Source organism: Apteryx mantelli, chromosome 14 (assembly GCF_036417845.1).
Source record: "Apteryx mantelli isolate bAptMan1 chromosome 14, bAptMan1.hap1, whole genome shotgun sequence".
Lineage (NCBI taxonomy): Eukaryota > Metazoa > Chordata > Aves > Apterygiformes > Apterygidae > Apteryx > Apteryx mantelli.
In genome coordinates, this window is record NC_089991.1 from 11,243,714 (window position 1) to 11,267,097 (window position 23,384).

Below are 23,384 nucleotides of genomic sequence, written 5' to 3' on the forward strand. Positions count from 1 at the left end.
GCCGCACACGACCGCTTGAGCGGCGCCGGGCTAGTTAGTGCGGGAAAAGGCAGCCTTGAAAATCTAGACCTGGCAAAACCAAACTAAGAGAGTCCCAGTTCTGAGGAAAGGGAAACGGTCCAAGGTTTACGCTAGTAACTTAGGAGCCTGGCTTAGTTCTTGATCTGCCCCTGACTCTTTGAGACCCTAAGAAAGAGGCTTGTTCTGGCTGTGCCCCAGGTCCTTGACTGCAGCATTAGGAGACAGCGCTGCCCTGCTTCAGAGGTACAGGGTATCTTAATAGCCCAGGAGGCACTCAGAGATTATGGTAGTGAGGCCTGTAAGAGAAAGAGGTGCTACAAGTGGTGATGAGCTACCATCCTCCCCCCCTACAAGAGCGGAGGAGATGGCTGGGCAACCAGAGGTCCAGACAGACGAGCTTAGAATCCAAAGGGCAGGTGGCATTTGGCAAAGGGTTCAGTTTCCACGTGCTCTGTAGGCAAACACGAGCTCCTTCTGAGCAACCTGGACTCATGCAGCTGCTGAGTTTCCAGCTGGTTTTGAGCATGGGCAGAAGGAACTCGTGCTGCCTGTCTGAAAAAGTCATGCAGATGTTGTTGGAGGGGACCATAGCCAAAGGGCTTGGCAGCTGCCCTGGTCCTCACGCAGCAGTTCCCACTCTCCTCCAATCTCACCTGTGAAGACAGACTTGACGGGATTCATTAAAATAAATGAAATCACTGAAGCACTCCAAATTACACAATGCATGAAAAGCAGAAGGGACCAACTCTGTCTTCTTGTGTCCTTTAACAATTAAAAGCCAGAAACAGACTCCCAAAATACAATTAAAATAAAGCGTATTTTCATTTTATAATCTGCAGAATGCATGCAGAGCAACTTTTGAAGCCCTGTTAAACGCAACATATGTCCTATTGGTATCCATTTTTCAGTTTCATAATTCAGTGTACCTCTCCTTTTTTAAAATGCCTTCCTAATGCTGGAAAAGCCTTTAGCTACACAAAGCACAGAATCCATTTCAAAAAAGAAAGCACATATTTTCTCATGTTAAGGCTTCAGCATTACTTTGTAGAACAAACTTTCAAAATCAGCTTTGAAGAGTGTACAGCAATTATCATTAACAAGATTAAAAGCTAGCCACAAGTCCAATATCAGCTGCTCTAACCTCTGTAAGATGACTTTCATGCCAGATTGCAGACATACACTTCCTTCTGTAACAAGTACATGTTCAGCAATAACAAGAACAAGTTGAGATTATTTACATAGTGTAGATAGGTGTCAGCAGACACGTACCAGCAGCACCTGAGATCCCAAACACCGGAGAAATGATCAAAAGAATTTGCCTGTGTACTACAAGTTGGACTAAGCCTCAAGCACAGACAAAAAAACTGAAAGAAACAGGAACATATGGTATAACACTTCCCAGCATGGCAAACAGCCGTGGCAACTACTTTTGGAGATATAATTAGATTGGAGGAGCAAAGCTGGAGAAAAACAAAGCCAAGCATGAACTCTGAAAGCATTTCAGCTCAAGGTCATTGAAATATTCGCCACGCAACATCATCTGTGATACCATCGTAACTTTTCTGATAGTTCTGCATAAGCCTGATAAATCCTGAGAAACACCTAGCTGCAAATAAAAATAGAAGTGCACTACAGTGGTAAGCAGTATTTCCAGTGCTGTTTACATGGGAGACTAAAATAAGGCAGAAACTCAAAATAACTATCAAAAATAATTGCTGGTTTCTCCAAAGCACAAAGTAAATAACATGCAATATATTTGTATGCAGTCCAAAAATGAGTACTCACAACCTGTAAAAAAACAGTTTCTGTATTTTGTGAAAGAACAAATGATCTAAAAATCTCTCTCATTTAAGGTGTTCAGGAAAACACCTAAAATCTTTGCTTCCTGAAATCACCTGCCCTGTACAAGGAATAGATGATTAAATAGCTCTGAAAGGTGCAGTGTGAAGGGAGATTTGTGGTAGAACACAGATTGAGACAAATCCTCCACAGCTCTGAAACACTGCATGTATTTTGAATGGTCCTTTTCAAAGTTTTCTATTAGAAGAGATACTGTTAGTTTTGTGGAGTCCAACATTTATCCCATAGAACTCACCTAGCTTCAGTATAGCTGATGACTGAACTGGTTCAGTATATGCCAACAGCAACCGGCCACTTTAAAGAGCTACAACTGGTCTTTCTACAAACAGGAAATCATCCAGAATACAGGACATCAGGTAACAAAAAGTATTAAGGGTTGGATTTGAAGTCCCATTCATGATGGATTAGACTCTGAGGCCCTCATTTTAAGCTCCTTTATATTATATATAATAATAACAAGCCATATACTACATAATACTATGTATAGTGTATAATACTGCATATATGTGTAATATTATTATTATACTAACAACATGCTATTTACTATATAATATAGAAAATGTATGATTTACCATACACTATAGAATAATAATAATAATAATAATAATAATAATATATTCTTCTAAACTCCTTCATTGACCTCTCTGTTTTTAGGTGCTTACTGGAAAAGTAAGGGATTTGGAGTGAACAGGGGTATCCAAATCAAGCCGCTGGAAGACAGGTGTCAGTATATCCACTGAGGCCAGTGGTACTGTTATGTGATTAACTACTAGCAATATAAAGCTACTCAGTCTAGTCCTACATGAAAACATTCACAAGCAAAACTTAAAATAACCACGGATCATGGATTGAACTGGAGAGCAAGAGAATTAAAGCTGCTAAGAGGTAACTTCATACAACTATGAAAGACATTTTAAAGCACTACAATTACCTTAACCGTCTCTGGCACAAGGAGAGCTCCAGGTCCCCCATCTGCCTTTAAAAGAAGACAGGGAAGTGGTGGCAGTGGCTAGCTCTCCCAGGACACTTAACCATACCCACAGAATAGCTGGAGACGGCTCAAGAGATGCAAAGCATATTCTCACATGCGGCTAGGGACAGATTAGCTGATATAAAGGCCACCAAGCTGTTCAGAGAATTAATGTGAGATCCTAATTCACACTGACTTTTCATTGCAGTTCTTCTCCTTGGTGTTTGCTTTAGAATGAAGGTAGAGCTCATGAAAGTGGTGAGATGAAAAATACGAAGCCTAAGGTTTCCCTTCATACAGAGACAGTGACTGCAGCTGTGGAAGCATCCTTATAGTGATCCCTCACTGCTCTTCATCCCAGATCCAAGAGATAAAGCAATTTAGTTTCCAAAGCTGGTTTTAATGCTGCTTTACGAGCCAGACAAACCATTTCTAGGGCAGTTTTCTCTGCAGGGCAAATAACATGTAGTGCAGGTTAAGAAACTCCTCAGACAGAAACTCCTGGCCTTAATCTGCTTGGAGAAGATTCAAAGCAATAAAGACAGTGAAGGGCTTCACCACCAAAATAAGTTTTCCACAAGCAACAAGGGAAGTTAGACAAAATTATTTTAAGATTTGAAGAGACATGTATTAAAATAGTGAATTAGTCAATAATCTCTTACCTAAAACTCTCAGCCTCTCTGCCCCAACTACCACTTCATTGTCATCTGCAGAAAACAGCAATTTTCCAGAGAGGGTTTTCACCTCGAATTTTTGGCTGTGTGCTTCCACTGCTTGGGGACCTAGAGGGGAGAAGAGATTAGCACAAAGTCTTAGTGAAAAGTATATGAAAATCACAAAGTAGATGTGTACATTTAATAAGCTCATCTGCTGAGATTATCCTAATAACTCTGTAGATACAACCTGCATCCAACACATCAAACAGGGAGGTCTGTACACATCAAGGGTAACCTCTCCTTCAGAAAGGGCAGTATTTTCTACCCAAATCACACCTCAGCTATTTCTACTTATATTTTTGTTAACACTTATGTATGTCATTACCATTAAGTTTGGCATATTTGGGGATTTTTTTTTCACAAAAAAGAAAGACCCACATGTGAAATAGCAGTGAATGTATCATCGTGCTTTCAGAGTACTGGTACAGCTGTAAAAGGAATCAGGACCACTTCCTGAATATATTTTGCTAGGACCAGTGCTGTGGTGTAAAAAATTCTTGGTTTTATGCCTGTTAAATATGTCTGGGTTAAAATGATACTAGTGTCATGCATGGTCCAATTCAAAAAAAGGAGCAAATGCTTCCCATTCAAACTGCAAGTTTAAGAGCTTAATCCTACATCACCAGGAAGGCAAGCCCTGAAAAATGCTGAGGGTTTCCATCCTGGCACTGCTGAAAGTTGACCCTCCTCCAGGGGGATGGATTTCTCCCCTGCACAAGCCAAGACAAATGGCAGGACCTCTCATATTTCAGAAAGTTTTTAAATGAATAAACCTCTCCTTCTTAGCTCTTATTTTAATTCTACTGCTTCTCTTGCAGGTTGTTGTGAAAAGCCTCTGTCAATGCATTTTGTTGTGAAGCCTGATAATCATTAGCCGCCTGAATGGCAATTCTGTGCAGGTCTGGGGCTCAAAGGCTACAAAGAGCAGGCCCTTCTGTTACCTGACCTAGGCTAAACTTCGTACAAATCACCATCCAACAGTCCTAGGTAGCCTGTTCCAAACCAAAGCCTCCCTGGAATACGGTACCACACAAGGTAGGTGATTGGTAGCATTATTCCTGTCATCTTCCTGACTAGTCTCATTTCTCAAAAGACGAGAAATGTGACCTGAAAGTCAACATTTTCTTACAGGCAGTTTCTAACTCTACACCCCATGTTTGCCTGCACAGGTCAACTGCATTAGCATTAGGGCATGCACAGAATTGTGTGCATGGTTTGGACTACAGAAAAGTACAGCTATGCTGAGATCCCTGTATGTTGAATTCTGCAGAAACACTTAAAAATCCTGCAGCCATTCCAAGAAAATCCCATACTTTTGGGCAGCTTTTAAGTTTGATTTGTATCTCGTTAATTAACTGCCTCCCTACTCATCACTGCAGTGTACTCTACTCGGGACTACATCTTCACTCCACTCCAAAACCAGAGCTGCTGCAGAACGCAGAAACGAGCTGCTTAACCACGATGTCACGCTGAGAGGCAATGGCCCGCAGAGACAAACGGGCAGACTTCGGCACGGGGCTTTAACGCTAGGAAGGCCGAAATGGAAACAAGCTGCCCATTACCCATGACACTGCATTGGACCTGGAATCACTCTAGGTGTTTAGGACGGGAAAGGCTCCACTAAGAGGTCGGTTGGAGAACGGGGAGGGAAAAGCTCTTGGGCTGGAGACCCTACCTTCCCACTCTGCAGCACTGCCCCTGCACCTGAGACTCTATTTTACTTTCTATTTGTCTGAGGCATTTACAAAGAAGTAGGGCAAAAGATGAACTGGGGACTACTATATTTCATTAGTGATATCATTGTGTTTTGTCACTTTTTCCTGTCTTAGGGAAGGTTGTCCCATTTTCTTATGTAAGGTCACATGATTTAGCAGGGCTCAGAAAATGCAGTAGACATTTATGACAATCTTTATGGCTCTGGGAAAGCACAGCTGGGTACTCATGCTCCAGGCAACTGTGTCCTGAATGAAATCCTGTAACCCCAAATCAAGCAGCTGGAAAACAGAAAAGATATAATCTTTTCCAAAAATGAGTCCCAAGGTCCTTTACTTAGGTCTACATCACTAACAACCTGCCCACTGTGACTTTTCTCATCTCAGTGTTGACTTGGCCTATGCTTCATCCTGAACATGCTTTATATAAGCATGTGTGTGCACACAATACAGTGCTGCTATTTCTTCCACTGGCTAGCTCTTCTCCAGCTCTCATGAAATGGAGGCACTTAAATGAACCAAATACCCTCTTGAAAATATATGGCAAACCAACAAACTAAACAAGTTCATTTTAAATGTGAGAATCTGGGCGCTTGGGGTTGAATTTATTTCCTTCCTAAAGGCAATTTTCATGCATGCCACTTAAATTGTTGCTTACTGAAGCTGCGTATTTAATTATTTAACACTGTGACTAGAGGCCAAGATGTTATATAAGCAAGCTAGACAATCCAGTCTCATGTAGAAACAACATGTTTATGGATTACTAGCTCAGCCACACAGCAATACTACTAAGTAGTACCCTAAGTAAACCTAAATAATAAATATATATCATAGATCATATACATATATTATATATTAACATATATAATGCATTAGGCTCTTTCAATCCAAATTAACAATGCATTAATTCAAAGGTCTCTGTGCACTGGGGATTTATGAAACACCCATTTCCCCATCAAACACACTAACGCTTGGGAGCATGAGAGAGTTCTTTATCAGCAGAAGGGCTTTGGGCTTAGAAAGCTCTAAATTGCAGTGTCCGAACCCAGCCACAGTTAATCAGCAGAGTTCCTGAGACCTTAAGCAAGTTAAAAGTGTTTCAGGAAAATCCTGTGCCTATTACAAAAGAAATGTCAGCCGGAATATGTTCTTCTTGACCCCGAAGCAGCACAAGTAACCTTTCTGTCACCGGATTGGCTTTCAAATGAAAATGATGGTCTGCTTTGTTATCAGAAAGCACCAGCCAGCTGCCTCTCCAGCGCGGCTTTCATGTCTCTAGCTTTGTTTCTACAAAGTTTTCATTTGTACTTCAATAGACACCTGGGCTCCCCTCCTGTGTGCCATCTCAGGCTCGCACAGCACCCCACAGCTCACTGTCTTTCATGTCTCCTTAATTCTTTCCCATAGTCTTTCTTCCTCCTTACCTGTTACAAGACGAGTTAGGACTTTAGTCTTGTCATTGAGGATGTTCACCGTAACGTTTCTGGCAGACTGGAAGTACAGTGGGTTGCCCTGGAACAAGAACACAAGATAAGCCCGTGAGAAGGGTGTCAGGCTGCGTGACAGACACGTGCGCGAGAAACCTGTCACAGGGTTTGCCTACGGCTCCTCTGGGCTCTCGCTACAACACTCGCAAGGTTGGGCGTGTGTTTGAAGGGCAGGCTACTGGGTTTGTGCCCTTACGTGTTGATTTTTGCACGTCTAATCCCTGCACGTTACTGATGTAATCCGGCAAAGAAGTGAGCCTATCTGGAAGGAACAGCCACAAACACAGGCACGGATACACAAATACAGGCAGATTTCTTTCCACACAGCCTTCCACATGGCCTTCCATACCTGTGTAAGGGGAGTTTGCTGAGACCCCTTATATTTATGTCAGTTCCTGACGCTGCATTGATTTCTATTGCCCAGGATAAAACCCTTATCCACACCTCTGTCTGCCCCACATAATGTTCTAGTGACTAGCCTTGTTTAAGGGATGGTCAGCTTTAGTGCCAGTAAAAGTTAACCAAACTGTAATCTTAAAATATGCAGGTGATATGGGCCCTGATCTAAGCTTTCCAAGATCCAAGGTGTTTTGGGATGGTTGCTGATTACAGAAGTGTATTTCAGTCAAATCTGCAATATTGCATACAGCTTAAGATGACTTGAACAGGTTTTACCATGTACGTGTACTGCAAGGCGATGTAGGTGAGCCATGCCCAGAGGGATGCAAACAAGAAAACCTTATTAACATGGAGAAAGTGCTTTTCATCTCAATGTACTTCTCAGTGAACCATCTGGCACGTACCACAGTCACCATCCGAACTGTGATGCCAGTGTGCACCACTTGAGACCAGATCCATCCCATCAGGCTCCATGGGGAACCACAAGACATGAAGTTTTCTCCACTCCCCACTTTACCACACAGATTTCTGCCCATTGTTATATTTTAAATATACCTCTGAGAAAAAAGCTAGAGCAGCTCTTAAAAAACGGGAACCACACGGCTACCTGGCACCACCCTTTTCAGGTAATCCACCTGCAGAACGAAGCCAAACAAAACCCACAACAAAAACCATCTGGCCCCTTCTGTACACAAATGCATGCAAGACACCTCAGAGCTCGTGTTTCCTCCAAGCAGCCCCAGTCCACATAGTTGGTTTCTCAAGGGCTATTAGCCACCTAAGGCACTGACACAGGATGATCCCAATTTACAATCACCCAAACTTAAATAACCCCAAAATCTAATGCGTGAGGTGGAAATGCACTGCCAGTGTCTACTCATAACCTCTAAAGCAGGCAACTAAATATGTTCATCAACTGACTAAACCACAGGATCAGTAGAGGAGGTACAACAGCAACAATAACAGTGAGGATCTGAAAACGGTATGTCCATGTGCTTCTTACACCAAAGTCTCTTTCCAGTGTTTGAAAATCTTTCCATTTGTGGGAATAATGCTCAGAGGACCCTGTAGGTCAGGATGAGGATGGAGAATCTTGCATATCAGGCACATACTCTTTGCCTCCTGAATTTATAAGCACCATAACTAGTATTTATATAGATATCACTTTTCTAGATCACTGCAAAAAGACCAGGTTGTCCACATATAAAACATAACCTAATAGGTGCACAGAAATGTACTCACTGGAGTCCTGTGATGGACTGCAGCCTCAACGATCACTTTTGGTGATGGATAAACTGTTCCCAGCAGCAGTGTTTGCAGAAAACAAACCTTAGAAAACCATGTGAACAAATATTCACAAGAATTAAATCTGCGGCTTTAAGTATTTGTGCGACTTGCACCCATGAGATCAGCCTTTCAGCAGAAAAGGGAAAAATGGGATCTAGCTGAACAATTATAATTAGACCATTAAGGCTACATTCAGCCTATTTACAGATAAACTATAATATAAAAAATAAAAATAATAAAAAGAAGAATTCCACTTATTCATTGTCTGACCTTGGACAAATTTCAGAAGATCCTGGTGTCTCTGTCTCCTAAAAATTAATGTTGATTACTGTTTTATCATTAATAACATAGAAGAAAGGATGGCTTCACTTGAATACCTGCTTGCTCTGGCATTAGATTCCCCACAGCCATGACTAGGGACCTAATCTGAACAGCTCCAGGGACAGCATTTTACTGCTACATGTTCAATTTCATACTGACACAGTGGAGGATATAAAGGCAGATAGATACAATCTGTATGAATCTATAGTCAGAGGTAAGACTATAGACACTACAAACACATTATATGAAGTACAGAAAGGTCCCTTTTTTGACCCATAGTACTTGGCTTTTGTTTATAGAGCTATGCAAGTAGATAGAGCATTTTGAAAGGGCTAGGAAATCTTCTGGTCTGAATTAAGGAGGGAAAAAAAAATCATTCAGTCTACATGACTGGTTGGTTTTTGAACTCTGTTACTGATCTGCGTAATAAAAGATTACACTTTACTACAAGATAAGCCAAGCAATTAATCTAAAAAGAGTTGCAGAAAAAGTTGCACCAAAGAAGTCTTACAAGACAAGCCAAGAGGTGGGATCCACCTACAAAAGTGTTAAAACACATAATCAGACCCTGAAACACTTACCCCAGCAGAGTCATCTCATTCACTGATTCAGAGCTCTGATTCATGCAGCTTTCAAAAAACTAAATTTCCCTAATGGAAGAATTATGTTTTTATTGGTCTGCAGGGAAAGAACATTTCAAGCACTTAATGCAATGCCCGTTCTCATTTCCATAATTCTTCTGCCATTAAGAAATGAAGAAGAGCTGCAAAAAAATATTCCCTTTTGCTGAAAATTCTGCAGATTTGGTGTCCATCATCTTCTGTTTACAAAGGTAACAAAAGAGACACCTCTCACACACAGAGCTACAGGCTTAGTGATGCTGCCAGCTTCATTCAATCACACAGAAAACAGAAAAAATTCTTAAAACACATCTTAAGTTAGAAACGATAACTGAAAAGGGGAAACCTTTCACTTTTATTACTATTTCATGTTATCAAGAGACAGAATTAATTATTCTGATGCACTTGAGCAAATGGAAATTTAGATCAATATGGCATCATCATCACAATAAAAATAATTATGTACAGTACAGTAATATTCCCACAAATTGTCATATAACTCAATAGACCTAGAGTTAGAATATCAGCATGCAATAAATAACCAAGTCTGACTGTAATTGCAACACTGTAAGTATGAGACATATCCACATTTATGAAGCATAATATGCAACAATCTAGTTCTGAATCTTTCCAGATAAATAATATTAAAGATATGAAACATACTTTATTCTTGAACTTGATGCAAAGAAAACTGAAGTGAACCAAAACCAGGATTAGGTATTCGTTTGGATTCAGGGAATCTAGCCTTTTTCTGTTTGTCTGCCTGCTCCTCTCTCAAATGTTCCACCCTATTCTTCAGGAAGGTACGTTTAAAATAAAATATATCTGATACTGCCAATCACTCAATAATCCAACACATTTCACTGCCTGCAGGTGCTGGTAAATCTTTTTCTCTGTCGTTTGTTCTTCTTCCCCTCCATCACCAATATCCCCACACCTTCCTGAGCAGCAGCGCCCACCGCTTTCAGATGACGGCATTGGCTTGATCTTCATGCCCAGGCACAGCTGTCACAACTTTGCCCTCTTCACAAGGGCTATCGGCTAACTCTAGTACGGTGCGGTGTTACCAGGTCATGTAACTTAGCCATCCCATAGCACTTCCCTGAGCCACAGCCGCTCACTTAACTTCCTAGGCAACTTTGCAAATGGCCTCAGCATTCACCTCCCTTCGGACACTACTTTTACATTATTGTTTCTTTCCCGTGGTTACATTGATCAGATTGCTGGAGAGACCCAGGTGAAGACACCAACGGGAGGGGATGCAACTTTCCCCCTTCTGCATGTTTTCCTGGCAGAACGCAGGCTGAGGATCCCACTCTGCACTGGGCTTCAGTTCCAGCTCTGGGGGCAGTTGAGGCTGGGATCTTTTAAGGACTGTTGGGCTAGTTATCCATTTCCAGCCCACCACGAATTTACCATTCACCTCTGCAGAAAATCCTACCTAGCAAATACAAAATTCTGCCTGTTACTCCAGCCCTTCATTAACAGACCTAATGGTCTAACACTAATGCAAATGTTCACAGACACAGGAAAGGTTGCCACAGCAACCCAATATGTTAAAATGTTGGACATAGGCTGCACAATAAAGAATTTGAAAAGGGCAAAAATATTTCAAAACTGTATGTTTCCTCACTAAGCAGTGAGGTATTCGGCAGGACTTAGGGGGTTTTGCAAAAGGTATCGACTGATTGTTCACTAGGCTAAACGCATGGCAAAACAAACCCTAACAGCTCACTAGGTGTCTTTCTCTGGCTCGCTCCGGAAAAGATGCTAAAAACTCCTAGATCAAAGACTATAACAGTAAAAGCATTTTGACTGACAACCTTAATGTGCAGCTGAAGCAATTCCAACCAGTGCCATCTTCAAGGAAATTCAACGCTTTAACAGATGTCATTAGACTGTTTTAGAGAATTATTAAATACTTTTGGAAATCTTTTTAAATGTTAACAGGCAATTTAAAAATAATGCATCACAGTCAGCATCTTCATATTTTGGAAGGTCAAAAAGAGTAGCTCTGATCTGATCCTATGGATTCAATGACGCTGCACAGTGAGTGCAAGCAAAGCTTGTGGAAAGAAGGGAAATGGTGAATTTCCTACAGGCTTGAAAAAATAATGAGAAAAGTTAAAACATTAAAGCATAATCCAGGCTGGCAAGGAGCAGTCTACGGAAAAGCCACTCAGAGCACCGTTCTCCTGCTCACCTGTACCTCTCCCTGACATACAGAAAGAAACACTGCTCTGCACACAGCCGGCAGCAGCTCATTTTCTGTAAATGACCAGCCAGCCCACCAGGAGAGCAAATGCGCTCCTTCGCCTGACCTAAAGCCACAAACAGCAAATTCATTTGCCTGCACTAAAGAGCTGCTATTAGAGAGGAAGTATTTCTGCAGTTTATAATAACATATTCCTTTCATGAAGTCTGATCAGTCCTACCAAGAGCCAAAGGCAGTAATAATAGCAGTAATTACAATTATCTATTAGATTGCACTTTTCCATTGGTAGGGCTTAGCCCAGAAAATACTGCACATCGTAAAGACCGAGATGGAAAAATTCTGAAGTTGTCATTTGTTCAAATTTTGGCGGCACATCCTGGCTCGCAGCAGGTATCTCAACGGAAGATCACACCAGTGCCACGCCGCTTCTCGCAGGCAGGGAGTTGAACTTGCAAATACACCGCCTCCACCCCGAGCCCAGGACCAGCAGTGAGTTAAACTACTGCCAAAGAGCACAGTTCAAATCAGCTGAATCCACGTGGTGCAGTATTGCTGCAGACAGCTACTTTTTCCCCAAAGGGCTTGTTATTTTAAGATACTTTATAAATATTTGTATAATACATTTTCTCTTCTCTTAAAAAGATCATCAGGAAATCTTGACAGCAATTGCTTGTGAAGACAAGGAAGAGAAAGTGGATTGGTAATGTAAAAACATAACCTGTAGTTTGAATGGGCTGAACACACAAAAAGAGGCAAGGTTGGGACACAAACTTGCAGTGCTTAACCCAATTTTCAAGTTCAGTCTCATAAAGGCACATCCATAGGCGAACAGCACAAGTCTACCATGCCCTCTGCTAGGGCGCTGCCACTCGGTCATTGCTCATGGGACAGCAAGCAACACGCTCCTAGAAATCCTCTGTTTGCATTTCATTCCAAATCTCATCTCCTGGATGTTCAGAGTATGAGGTCACTTTTCACGGTTCTGCCTGTTTTGGAGTAGCAAGTAATCATTGCCCGAAAACTGAGTCAAAAAGCAATCATTTCAGGTAACAAGACTTCCTTCACCGAGACAGGGAAACTTTTCTAACAAGAACTCACCTCTCCCATATTTCCTAGTGCAACCAAACCTAGCAGCTCTTGCTGTGGCATAGAGCACTGTGCCCAAGCTGATTTTTGCAGTTGTCAGGCATGTTCAGGCACTGTGACCTACCACGAAAATTCACTTTTTAACACTTACTCTGTTGTTCCCACCAGCTGGTTGACACAGACATGCTTAAATTAGTATCACTGACTCAGTTTTGCATGTTCCCATATGATGTAATCATCCCTTCAAAGAGCAGCACCAATAACGCTCTCACTGCATGACGCTAAACCCAGAGTTTCCTAAAGACAAAGACCTCCAGAACATGCTGCGAGCACAGAGTCGAAGAAAATGGTCTTGGATTTGAACTGCTTTGGAAGGTGTCTGCAGCTCTGAAAAGTTCAGGGCTGTTCCCATGGAACACAAAGATGTGAGGAAACAATCAAGTAAAAAAAATTCAGAATTGGTTACAGATATTGCAGATCAAATAACTGGCACAGCTATGAATCGCCACAAACCTCACCAGGACAGCATACAGGCATCACCAGAAAGCAGTCTATTTGTGGCTGTGAGGACAAACTTTGGAAAATCTAGTGAACTTTGCCCCTAAGAGCTCCCCTTGGAGAAGCAGCCTGGCTTTTACCTATATCAACAGAAACCATAGACTTAAGGCCAAACTTGCAAGCCAACCATTAATGTTTCTACTTAAGTTGCCATACAAAAGAAAAACCAATAGATCCTCCTCCTCTTTCTGATATAGCTCCCCACAACAAGAACAGGATTTTGCCCAGAAGCCTTCTGGCACACAATTTTAAGTCATGCAGCTAAATCCCTAGGTGTTAGATTGAAAACATCCCTTAATGTTATTTGAACATATTTTTTGTTGTTCAGTCACTGAGTCTCTTCTGATCTTGACTTTGTCCTTCAAACAGTCGAATATGATGTTCATGTAACTAAATCCCTTTTCTCGCAGAACTCTGATTTGACAACGTAAGCTTTTCATAGCAGAATGAAAGCAAACGGTGAACAGAATTGATAACACAAAACAGATTAAAACAATGCTACGCAGTACCCCGTACATGCCTATTTAGGTCTAAAGACAATTGTTTTTAGGAAGGCGACGAGGTTCAATGCAGAGGTAACAAAATGTAGTCTTTATCCTTTTCTTCCTGGAAATAAACTCTTTTCACAAGTGTAACGCACCCAAGTCATGTAACGTGGATCAGAAATGGAGCTGGTACAGCTCTGTCCGGCAACCGACACTTAAAGCCATAAATGCAGAAGGTCACGAGCTGACTCAACAGGCTATATGCTAACTTCTGATATTTGTTATTTTCAATGTCAAATATTCAAATGCTTAAAGACAAAAAAACACAAGTCCCTTCTATGCAAACAACATTCATAGCTGCAGCTGTCTTTGTGCAAAGGTACACTTTGCACTACCATGTTGCTCAGAATACTTATGTAAAAATACTGCGTTCTCACCCAATTTGACGCTGTAACTGCATAAAAAGTACATATTTTGGAGCTTTATGTCTGCTACCACAAAAATCCCTCTTTTATGGCATTTCTTGAAGTTTATTTTAGTAACAATAAAAATAAAAGCAAAATTTCCCACTGCTACATTAAAGGAACTACATTTCTGACTCTGCTTTTTAAAGGGCAAAGAAGGCAGGTCTGTGATGTGAGGTCTGAATGACTGGGTTCTACTTTTGGACGGATACCCAAGGGGATTTGTATCCTTCAAAGTGGTTTATTCTTGGCAATCTAGGAGCTTCCCTGTTTAGAAGAATATCTGTAATAATCTCACGAATACAGTGCTTAGAGAGAGTGGCTGCTTCCTCTTCAAGATACCTAATCAGTTGCTTTGCAGAAGAGATGTTTCTGAAAATTAAATTACACCATGTCTACTGACATTAAAAACAAAACTGAAAAAATCTCCACGACATTGTATCTGCTTCATTCGTTTGCCATTTTTATTTTACTTGATTGGCTTATAATGTGAAGAAAACCACCGATGACACGATGAAACCGATAGACATGTGAACAAAACTAGAACGCAACCGTGTGCTGGCGCTCTGTTCAGTATCCACAGGGCTGGCAAAAGTGGGTTGGTAACTTCTGAAGGCTGCTGCACATTCACTAAACCTTGAGAACTGAACCGAGCATTACTGGCTTCCTGGGCTGTAACCTAAAAGGGTTAGACACATTAGGCATGCTTAGCACCAGGAGTCCTCTGGCAAGACACACTTAGACACCATCTGCAACAAAGGAAACAGAGCTTCAGAACTCGTAAAATGACCAAATAATTCTGCATATGCTTCAAGCACTTCACTGTACTCAGAATTCACCTGAAGGTGTTATACCGGAGTCGATCAAATGTGTACTGATGATTAACTTTGCATCACCGGGGAAGAGCTCTTCCTCACACAAGCACTTGAGGAACTGTAACTCTCTTCAGCAGGAGAACAGCAGTCCTAGATTCTCAGCACATTAATCACCACCTTCTAATAGAAATCAACTGAGTATTTGCTGTTGTTTTCAGTTTATTCAGTATTCTCCCCCAGAAATAACTAACTGCAGTAGCTGCTCCTAAGGAGACTGAGAGGTAGCTTGCACAGATCAGATCCTCGTATACAGGAGCTGTTTTAACAACAGGACTATGGATTTGTGCTAAGTTATAGCCTATTCGCTGCCTTGGGTTATGCTAGTTATGGTCAGACTCCAGTGGTGACAGATCTCCCGCTGAAGTGAACACACTGCAGATATGTGTGAGACCACAGGAGAGAGAGGGAGAGAATGCTGCTGAGGTTTAAAATATTCTAAATCATCCAATTGTATAGCTATACACTGCTCATAACTTGTACTCCAGATAGGTGTGCAGAACTCCTTTCATTCATTTTCATTTTATAGCCTTCCAGCTATGCCTACTGCCTGGCTTAGGCATCTTTTAAAACTACTGGTAAATCATAGCTCACTATCTATAAAAGGCAATTGAAGACAATATTAAAATTATACAGAACTAGCGATTTCTGACTCATTTTCTATTACTTGGACCACATTACAACCAGAAAGAAGCAGGATCTCAGTCAGTTAGTGAGCTGAATACACATTTAAGAGTAAATATTGCTGTTACCATGCAAGGAACAGCAATATTTTCCAAAAGTCTGACTCACCAGAGAGACTTGGGTTATGCAATGTTCACAGCACCTTTAGAAATTTCGTTACTGCACTGCATAACACCAAGTTACATACCCAAATATTTTTCTCCAAGACTACTACTAACATGGCAATCTCTGACCATTGCTTTGAAATGATAACTTTCCTTGGCCTTGATCATGGATCACTAACTTCTTGTATTAGATTAGAGTTGGCCATGCCAACTTATGCATGTATGTATGGCATGAAACATGGTAAAGATCCTTGCTGAGGCCCCTGGTGTAACTGAAATTCAACTGCTGCTAATAAGAAGAACAGAAAACATTTCCATCTGTCTAGATGGGGAAAAGGAATTCATGAGTCTCTGATTCATCTGCATCCATATGCTGGTATGTAGACAATACTTATGGACACATAGACATATACAAAGTAGCCAGCAAAAGAAATCAAATCCATCACAGATCACAGCATGCAATTTGCCTAATTATGAGTAACACCTCACATTTTTTAATCTATGCAAAAAGCACTTTGCGAACAAGCAGATGGCATTGCTATGGGATGGCACCATCCTCGACAGTTGCAGATGTAGAGCATTTACACAGCATGCTGAAAAAAATGACACAACACAAGCTGCTTCCTGGGAAAAAAAGATTCAAATTGAACAAGTGTCACCAAACAAAATCCACGTATTTATTGATGTCCTGAACTTATCTGATCCAGCCTCTCTCCTCAAATCAAATACATACGTGCAGGCCAGGGAGCGATGCTATCTGAACGTCATTAAAGGCTCTTAGATAGAACTATCACGTGTGATGTCGGACATGAGAAAACTGCAACGCCGACCAACTTGAGTCTAGTTCCAACCCGCAAACAATTTAAATCCACACAAGCAGAATCAATAGGAAGAAGCCCTGCAGAGAAAGCAATTACACTGCAAAAGCAACTATATTACAGTACGGTTACGGCTGGAAGGCAGGGAACACAGAAGGCCATCCTCACTTCTGTGATTACCTAGTGGAGTTCTCTCCAATACCTCTGGCCCGTGAAATGACAAGGTTCAGCCCTGACATGTTCCTGCAGTCAAAGTATTTCTGTTTCTGGGCTTCCAGTGCAATTATTAGGCTCTTCATTATGACAGCCATCCTTCAGCTTGCTCTGCTCCATAGGCAAATGTGGGTCTGTGCATCAGAGAATAGGTTTGAAGGGGTAAACATACTCTCCTTTTCAACAGCTTCATGGGATTAATAATCTGATTTTCTGGACCTGCAATTATTTATTCATTGATGACTATGCCCTTGCCACTGTATGAAATATAAATAAAGATGATCTGACCGTTCCTGGCGATCTAAAATTCAGGTTTTCCATTCAAAGTCTTGCTTTTATTTGTGGTTTGTCTGTTTTTTTCTAAGCTGCTGTAAGCACATATGCTGGTGTGACAGGTTTGAAGGAGATATAAAAAGATTGATGAAAACCATAGTTCGGGCTTGTTGTGGGAATATTTATTGTAGAAATATACTGAGTTAACTCTGTAGAGGCATATTTGGGAAAATAGGATGGACAGAAAAGAAAGGCTGTGCCCATGACTGCGTCTATGATACCAAGTAATTTGGACTATTTTAATTATGATACAGGGTTATTAGGTCACAGAAACAGTTACAGAGATTGCTTTTGAATTCCTTTTATGCGACCGCTTTGTTTTTTCTGCTAAAATGATCAATATTTCTGCTTTGTCAGTCTACACCCTTAGTCACAGACTTCCTCAAGGAATAAACACAGGTGGCCAAACCTTCATCCTGGGAGAGGCAGAACATCTACCAGCCACGATGGCCCACTTGGGGAGCCAAAACAACAGATGCAGCTGAACACGTGACCATGAATTGGATTGATCTAAAGGAAAGATGCTAAATCCTGCTGGACACTGGTGCACAGAACACAGATACCTACCAAAATAAAATGGTAGTAAATGTCTGATCAGTGGAGCAATTGCGTGAGCGGTGTAGGGTGCTCTGCGTTGAGAACTGACTGCATCTTGTGACTGCCATCCAATAGACATTCTGGGGTAACTGCAGAGTATTGCCATGGTACGGGGCTGATGAGCAAAAATAACCCCCTAAGCAACAGCACCGTGGGCCTGGGGAGTGGTACTTCAAGAGATGTCAGGCTTGCAGGAAGAGCAGCAGATGCTTTTTCCATGCATGGCAGAAGAAGGAAGTGCTGTTAGGGGAAATGGTGAGTAATGGCAAAGGCAGCCAAAGGGATTAGGATGTGTGAAGGTAAAATGGAACACAGCAAGATATATAAAAGCCAAGAGCCCAGGATTACTGTTTGTGTGGATCACAACCAGGTGGCTCAGCCTGTCTGGTTGTCTCCACTTTTAAACAGAATACATTTGCCACCAGATGATTTTATTCCTTAAGTTCTTTTAAAATCCTGGAGGAACAAAACTGATCAGTGAAGACACCCAGTCAGTGGCACCTACCAGGAAAGGATGCAGAAAGGGTTGTGACTGCATGTTCCCATTTCTCCTACTTTATCTAAGTTATATTTCCCATACTGTTGCATAATACATAATGTTGAGGAGAGAAACAAAAAGCCTGCTGCTTTCCCAACTGTGTACCAACATCAAGGCTCATCATTTATAAGTAACAGTTTGGATCTGAAGGAAACATACACAGCAAAAGTCAGTTTGCAGCAGTAGCTAGGGATTCCAAGAATGTAGCAGCAATAGAGATACAATATTTTGGCCTGAAGCACGAGTACACATGAAATAAAATTAAAATTGAAAAGGTGCTCCTCAAGCCAACAGCACTGGTAACATAACATGACAATATAAGTGCCACTGCCCTCTGTGCTGCCCCCTGGTCTTCATTTAAGTAGTGAAGGATGGTCTGTTAAAACCAGAGAACAGACATTGGCTCTGAATACTACCCCACAGTAAGCATCATAAAAAACATCTTCAGGATCATCCCATCAACCCACTCACAGCCATAGCTCTTTGGAGACGACGTCAGTACATCAGTTCTGGATGGATCGCTCAGATTGATCATGTGCTACAGCTGTTCTTAATCAGAAGGGATCTCTTGACTTTATACAGCAGCTATGGATTATGCGGCCATCCACTTTGTGGCTTCACTTGTGTGTACAACACATCAATGAAGCCGCTTGAAAGAGAAATATCAATTGTTCTGAGGCGATGAACAGATCTGCCCACTTTATACCTCTAAATTGCAAAATATATCTATAAAAAATAATGATTTTTTAAAAAAAGTAATTAGTTGTTCACACTCTTCCAGATCAACCTAATCAAAAGAAAGAAAACAGCTAAAGAACTGAAAGCCTAGCCTGACGGGGACGCTTGTTCTGTCAGACAAATGACCTCTCCTCAATCAACCCGATTGCCTGTAATTTTATTTATTTCTCTGCTTTTAAATATTGATGTCTTACAAGACTTCTCATTGGAAAAACACATCTTATTCTTCAGTTGTACTGCCCTGGGCTGCAGTCCTGTCAAATCTCATTCAAGAGGAAGGCTCAGCTTGTATTAGTACTCGGAAAAAAAAGACTTTGCAGGCACTGCAGAGAGTGATAGGGATGATTCAGTGAACAGCACGCTTCTCTCTAAATCAGTAGCCACCCATTCATGGTGCCATGGGCACTTTCTGCAGCTGCTACTGGTTTCTTAGCAGAGAAGCAGAACTCATGCTAACCACTTTTATTCATTAGATGTCCCATGACAAATCCACCACTGTTTAAATCAAGGGTCAGCCAATGGAACAGTATATTGTTTTGCTCAAGGAGAAAAAGAATTAGAAGCACAATATCAAGCTGTAGGTGGAAAAAAGAGAGAAAGAAAAAAGCTTGTGTCTGAAAAGCCATTTTAATTCCTGTAGTTGTAGACTACAAGTTAAGAATCTAGCAAGATGTCCTGCACTGACAGGATGCTATACAAATCCTGGTATGCAATTACTCATCATTTTATAAACAGTCAGTGATTTACAAATCAAATTTTAGCATGGACGCATTTGAAATAGACACATTAAACAAAACTTTCCCTTGCAACAAGACCATTCCAGAGTATGTTCCAAAGGAAGACACCTCCACAAGACTGTAGTTTCCACACGGGTGTCCCATACAACAGCCCATGTTTCAGAGGGGAAGCTGCTCTCTTCCGCTCGCTCCCTTCCAGGGCTGTCCAGCTCCCCTCGCTAGTACTCGCTTTGCTCTGCCCTTGCATCTGCATCTAAGCTCCCTGGTCAGATGCGCACAGCAGCATCACTTGGTGTTCCTCTGAACACCTCTGTATTCCTTTCCTTAGTGGCTTCCATGATTTCAGATCACATTTATTTCCTCTTGATCTCCTTTAACTGCTCTCCTTACCCTATGTCTTCTGTGTTCACTTTATACCACACCCCAGTTTAGCTCTGTCTTGATCTTTTAGTGTTAGTCCCTCATGCTTGCTCTACACTGCCGAAATATTCCCACTGAATTTGGTGACATTACTGTCACAACTGGAGAGGTTTCCTGTCTTATCACCTCTAATATGCTTCTGTGATATCCAGTGTTTGGATATGGGGCTGTTGTAAGAAGCAAGAGAAGGGATTTTGCCTTTCTGAATTGTTCCTGGCTTTATTCAACCCTTCTATAAACACCTGTTCTCTACTCTGGATTTTGGTCTTAAATTCCACTAGGGAAAGAAATGGAAAGCAGCATGACCCAGGGCTCTCTGTGGTACTCCTTCCTTTTTGCGACTTCTGTGTTCCTTCTTCCCTCTCTCTAACCACCTCAGCCTCTATTCTTGCTGTTTCTCCAGACTTTCACAGATTTATCATTGCACCCCAGCAAGACAAAAAAGTGCTGCGACTCCACATTGAAGGATGGAAACTGAATCTAGTGAGAAACTGTGACTTTTTCCAACGCCACAGGGAGCTGAAGCCAGGGTTCCCAAGATACATGCATGCATTTGAAGCACTTCACCATCTCCTTTTGCTTACAGACTTCCTGAGGAGGGATGTTTCTGGGGGAAGTTGCATAAGAGAGACACCACACAGCCGATGCTTGCTGGGGAACCTCAGCGGCAAGGATGGGAAAGACGCAGAGAAACTTGCTCCACTCCTGCCCAGGGAAAATCCAAGGCTTGAAAGCGAGCAATCTCCTGCTATTCCATGCAAGGATGGCAAACAAGGATCACGTCCTTATGGAGGAATGAGAAAGAAATACTGTGAGCTGAAACACCTAGAATTTTCTTCCTTTTCCACAGGTTATTCCCTTCCAGGAGAGAAATGAGGAGCAGACTCCTGGCTGGTACTTTGTGCAACATGCCACGGAAAATCATCCAGTCTTTCAAGGCCAGGTTGGAAGCAAAACTAAGAAGTTAACTGGATTTGGGATTAGAGCAAATCCAGAGGAAATCAATGGACATGGGCCATTTTGTACTGAAAGCCTGCAGTAAAAAAAAATGAAAAAAGAAACAAACAAAAAAATAGGCATCATGGAAACTGCTTTCCTTCAGCCCCCAGGAAGAACACTTCTTTACCATGTCAGCCTTTATTTGAAAATACCTGCCAGTTCTATCACCATGCTCCCTTACACTTGGGGCATGTGATGTACTAAAAAGGGTCCACACATGGACACAGAACTCCTCACATCACTTCTCACCTGCTGGAGGAGCAAATTAGCAAGCCACCTTGTTTGTCCTCATCCCTATCTCCTGTCCCACTCTTTGTTTAGCTTTTTTGCACTGTAAAACCCTTTTGGGAAAGCGCTGCATCTTTCTTCATGTTTGTACCAAGACCACCATGATGGGCTCCTGGTGATGGCTTTGCTCTGCCACATATGTGCAGTATAAGTAGAAGTTATAGGACATAATCCAGCAAAGAACACAAACGTATGTCTAACTTCATGCATGTGAATGGCCTTACCGACTTTAATAAAGTAACTTATATCTCTAAATTAAATTATTAATTAAATATCTGGTTGGACTGAGGCCTAAATCAATGATTTACTGACAAGTCAGGATGTCCCTCTCTTGTGATTGGATTTATAGATGTTTTTAATCATACAGTTCATAAACAATGCTTGTAGTATGCACGCAGTAGCAAGCTGCACTCCAGCACCGGGCCACGAAAGTTGGCTTGGCTTGGCCTATCCCATCCTGGCAGATGCTGGCATACATGGGAATAGATGGCCAGGCATGGCCTCAGGCAGATACAGACCAAAAATAGAGATATTTCAGCCAGGGAGACGTTAACAGCCAAAGAAATTTTACTTTTACTTTCAAAACAGCAAGTTAGTTTTCCCAAGAGCTTCAACCAATTTGCCCTAACAGAACAGAAGCAAATTTAAAGTGGTTCTTGTTTTACACTGCATTCTTCCTTCTCCAACCTGAAATTTGTCATCTAGGAACAAAACAACCAGAGAAACTCTTATCACTGGCAAAGTGACTTGTAAATGAAACCTGGAAGGTCTGACTTTTCCTTTCCTGTTGCAAAGCAAAGAACACACAAACCGAACTGGCTGTAAAACTAGTTGCATGTGCCTGCACTTTCTAATGACAGCACAGCTTGTCTTGGCAAGTAATACTTGCCTTATTAAAAAAAAAAAAAAAAGACTGCTTTTGAAATAGTCTTGATCAGTACAAGAGTTGTAGAAGTGATTGCTGTCCTCTGATAAGAGGACATCAAGCTCTGCTATTGAGACTTCCCAAAAATATCAGAAAAAAATATTCTGTTTCTTTGCAATTGGATCTCATTGTATGTTAGTGTTTCTTTTTGTTTATCCATTTACTTATGTCTCTGTTTTCTCTCTAGCCATACTGTAAAGTTCTATTCCTTTTTCACATTTAGTATTAAGAAGTTTTTCTTATATTTCAGCATTTCTAAAGCAGCCAGGATCCTGACTGTCAGTAGTGATGTCTAGACATAGTAAATCCTTAAACTCAAGGCTTTTGCCCTCGAGAGAGAGAAATGTAGCAGTATACAATTGCACATGTCATTCCCTGAGCAGTTTCAGGTGCTTTGTAAGGCTTATTTCTTTCTGAGCCTACAGCTTGTTAAAATGAAATTTGGATCAAGTTTTGGACTGAGAATTCACGTCTACTGTATGACTGCATTCAATCCCATGGGTTGCTTCAGGTCAGCTTCAGTCAACTACCAGCAGAGCTTCTCTTTTAACAGTAATACCTGTCCGGCAACACAAGTAAGCAACAGAAAACCCATAATCAGTACACGTGACTGATGTATCCCACACTCATGAAACCCCAAGTCCCCAAGGCTTTTTTTTTTTTAATATAAGATTAAACAGTCAAAAAAAAAAAAAAAAGGACAATGTACAGCTCATACAAGCCTGTAGGAATACTGAGAAGCCATAACAAATGGCTAATTAAGAAAAACAAAACAATTGAGCTTCACAGCATCTTCCCAGTTAACCCTTAAAGAGGGATAGCATGTAAATTCCAGAAGCCAAACCTAAGCTGAAATAACAGACACTGAAACATGGGGCACGTTCCAGGAAGTCAAGAAACTGCCTGCCACCTGCATT

General features: G+C 41.4%; 1 protein-coding gene across 15 annotated transcripts in view; it reads right to left on the reverse strand.

Annotated features, from left to right (window-relative positions):
* SGCD (sarcoglycan delta) overlaps window positions 1-23,384 on the reverse strand; it is a 400,728-nt gene that overhangs the window by 59,324 nt on the left and 318,020 nt on the right. For all 15 annotated transcript variants that reach the window (XR_010885637.1, XM_067304856.1, XM_013953712.2 and 12 more), the window contains 2 exons: window positions 6,704-6,791; window positions 3,514-3,633 (listed from right to left, as the gene is read on the reverse strand). Coding sequence is in view for 14 of the 15 variants with exons in the window: in XM_067304856.1 (XP_067160957.1) it covers window positions 3,514-3,633; window positions 6,704-6,791 (208 nt within the window). In the remaining variant the exon portion in view is untranslated. The remainder of the gene's footprint in view (window positions 1-3,513; window positions 3,634-6,703; window positions 6,792-23,384) is intronic.